This window comes from Seriola lalandi, unplaced genomic scaffold (genome assembly GCF_002814215.2).
Source record: "Seriola lalandi dorsalis isolate HSWRI2012SDOR001 ecotype SW California unplaced genomic scaffold, Sedor1 jcf7180002054678, whole genome shotgun sequence".
Classification (NCBI taxonomy): Eukaryota; Metazoa; Chordata; class Actinopteri; order Carangiformes; family Carangidae; genus Seriola; species Seriola lalandi.
In genome coordinates, this window is record NW_019525231.1 from 1,876,421 (window position 1) to 1,879,173 (window position 2,753).

The 2,753-nt window shown below is 50.9% G+C and overlaps 1 protein-coding gene across 1 annotated transcript in view; it reads right to left on the reverse strand.

The window, feature by feature from the left end:
- The window catches only part of xylt1 (xylosyltransferase I), a 77,760-nt gene extending 75,382 nt beyond the window's left edge, over positions 1-2,378 (reverse strand). Inside the window, exon 1 of the mRNA XM_023422170.2 lies at positions 2,039-2,378. Coding sequence (XP_023277938.1) covers positions 2,039-2,317 — 279 coding nt within the window. The 5' untranslated portion in view covers positions 2,318-2,378. The remainder of the gene's footprint in view (positions 1-2,038) is intronic.
- Between the last annotated feature and the right edge of the window lie 375 nt (positions 2,379-2,753).

The window sequence follows — 2,753 nt, forward strand, 5'->3', positions numbered from 1 at the left end:
ACTATTGTCACCCTGTAGCTTCTGGCTCATTCTGGTCTGGATCAAAGTGCTGCGCTCCCGTCTCACAGGCGTGGTGCCTCATATAGCATCAGTTGGCACTTAATGCGTCATTCTAAGGCTGGACATGCCTTGCCAAGCCACACACACGCGCACACGCACACACACACACACACAAAAGCACCCACAAGGGGAGAAAGAATGAAAATGCAGTGATTAACCAGTTAAGGGAACGCATGTGGCCGAGGGCGACTAATTGAATGTTAAGGGTCCGGGGGCCACAGAACTGCAGAGAGCAGATCGACAGTCTGACAGGTTGGCAGCAGGCGAGCTGACTGGCTGGTGGACTGGCTGGCATAAAGGGTTTGCAAAGTGCCTCGAGGCGACGGGGAGGAAAGCCCTTCTTTAAAAAGGTCATGGGTGCAGATCCACTGAGTGCTTTAATAGTGAAACACATTCAGACAATTTGGTGTTGACGCAGTGTGAATAGGTTCTGACACAGCTGAGCCACAGTTGCTGTTATGTCGTTTATGTACACTCCTAATAATATCCTAAAGTGCTATAATGTAAACCCATCAACAAGCACCGCAGTCTTAAGTCCCTGCAAGACCATAACAGGGATAAAATATCCATGATATTTTGTTGGAGCATTCTCCGAAGTGTCAAAATATAGACAACTGCCTCAAATATAACCCGTCCTTGGCATGACTTTGTCCTGTGGAGACACTGGCAGGTGGGACAAACAGTCCTACCAGATGAAGTGAGTGAGTCACTGTAGAATCGGCGGAGGAGACAGATGATACAGTGCACGGCTCTGAGTGACTGACTGTGCGTGGAGGCCACAGTGTATCACACTACATCAAAGCCGGTTATCTACTGGTTGCATGGTGGCTGAAGAGTAGGCTATACTTGAATGGCTGGCAGCTTTATGAAGGGAAAATGCTGCACGCTTGCCAGGAACAACTGCGTCCAATTTCTTTAGGGCAGCCTAACTGCTTGAGAGACCATGCGAGCAAGAAGCTCAATTTTCGAGAATTTAATTCCAGACATCAGGTTGAGAAAATTAATCACATGCTGCGCAGAAGCACTGTACAAATACAAAAGCTTCTTGGTGTGTAAGCCTCCGGGGCAGGGAGAGCAGTCAGTGGAGTCTACAAATAAACATTTGGATTTTGGGGGTGCAGTTTTTACATTTCCAGTGTGCAGAGCATGGCATTAGCCCCTCTGCTACTGAATGGGCACAGTTCCACAGGCTATCTTTAATTTAATTTATTCATTTAGTGAACAAGTTGTTCATTATGCGGGCCTGCATGTGCGCTTTGGCTCCACAATCATATCTATCTTGACCTTTGTGTTTTATGTTGCCACTACCAATAAAATTGCTTGTATTTTCGCAAACAGCAGATGACTCTAATCTTTGTACACTCATCAAAAGCAACCCTGCAAATTAGGTTATGTTTCAATTTGGCCTTGCTCAGACAGTGCTGCTGAGCCATGCAGCTGCTGTGTTTGATTTTAAAATACCAAATAGACCGTGACAGGTATTTGCTACAACCCCAGTCAGTGACTCTGCTATTCAGGCAACTCCACAGCCACTATCTTATGAAAGGATTTGCCCTGCCAAGCTATCATTCTGCCCCGGAGTGAACTACACGCTGAGTTTAGATTTCATACTCAGCTTTGGTATTTTAAACTGGAGTCTGGGCTGGAGTGCGTTCATTCAAACGGCGCATTGTGGCTCCTGCCCTCAGTGATCATTCAGCTGAGGATGCCCGTCTCCCAGCATCGGAGGAGTGAAGAGGGCTCGTTTGCATCTGTCTCGCTTCTCCAGACGTCCTATCATTTCCCTGCGAGGCAGCCTTCAAGTGACAACAATCAAACACGCATTCATTCAGAGGCCCGGCCGTGTGCTTGTCTCCCAAAAGCGCAAACTGGAAATGTTTTGACCTGCCTGCCAACCCCTCCGGGCTTCATCCCTGGCGACACACTCTTTTTCAAGCGGGGGTATGATATGAATGCATCGGCAGTGCTTCTGTCTTACCGGCTGCTGTATGTGGCGAGACGTCCCCCTCCCAGGCGGAGGAAGATGCTGCCGCTGGTGGACCCCGTGCTGGAAATAGTCGCTGCCAGCGGCTTTGTTGCCCGCGACCCGGTCCCTCTTCTCCCTCACGTTGGAGCCTCCGTTTTCCCTGTCTTCGCCGGAGTCGAGGCTGCTGAAGTTCCACACAATCAGTGTCTGCACCAGCAGCACCGTGAGGGCTGCTATCAGGGCGGACCGCGACCGGCGGGCCAACCTGCGAGCACACAAGCCGCCAACCATCTTCGCACCGGGCTGCACGGAGCTGGAGGACCGTCTGTGGCTCTGCGCAGCGCGACGGGAGGAAGGAGTGGAAGTAGAGGGAGGACGAGGAGGAGGAGGTGGTGGTGGTGGTGGTGGTGGTGGTGGAGGAAGAGGAGGAGGGAGGGAGGCTGAGCTTTACGGTGGCGGAGGCGAGGAGGAGCGTCGAGAAGGAGAGGCACAGGGCCACCGTGTGGTGAAACTCGGTGAGAGGGGGTTGTGTGGAAGAAATTATACTCCACATCTTTCCGAGAGATTCTGATAATGACCAAACCTGCAAATGCTGAAATTTGCATTGCCCAATATCGTGAGCCCATTACAAGACAGAGAACAGCAGTGTTATTGGGCCCCCAGGGCTTCGTGACAGACACTAACTGATCCCAACAGGGGTGTAGCTATAGGAACTCTGAGTCCCCTG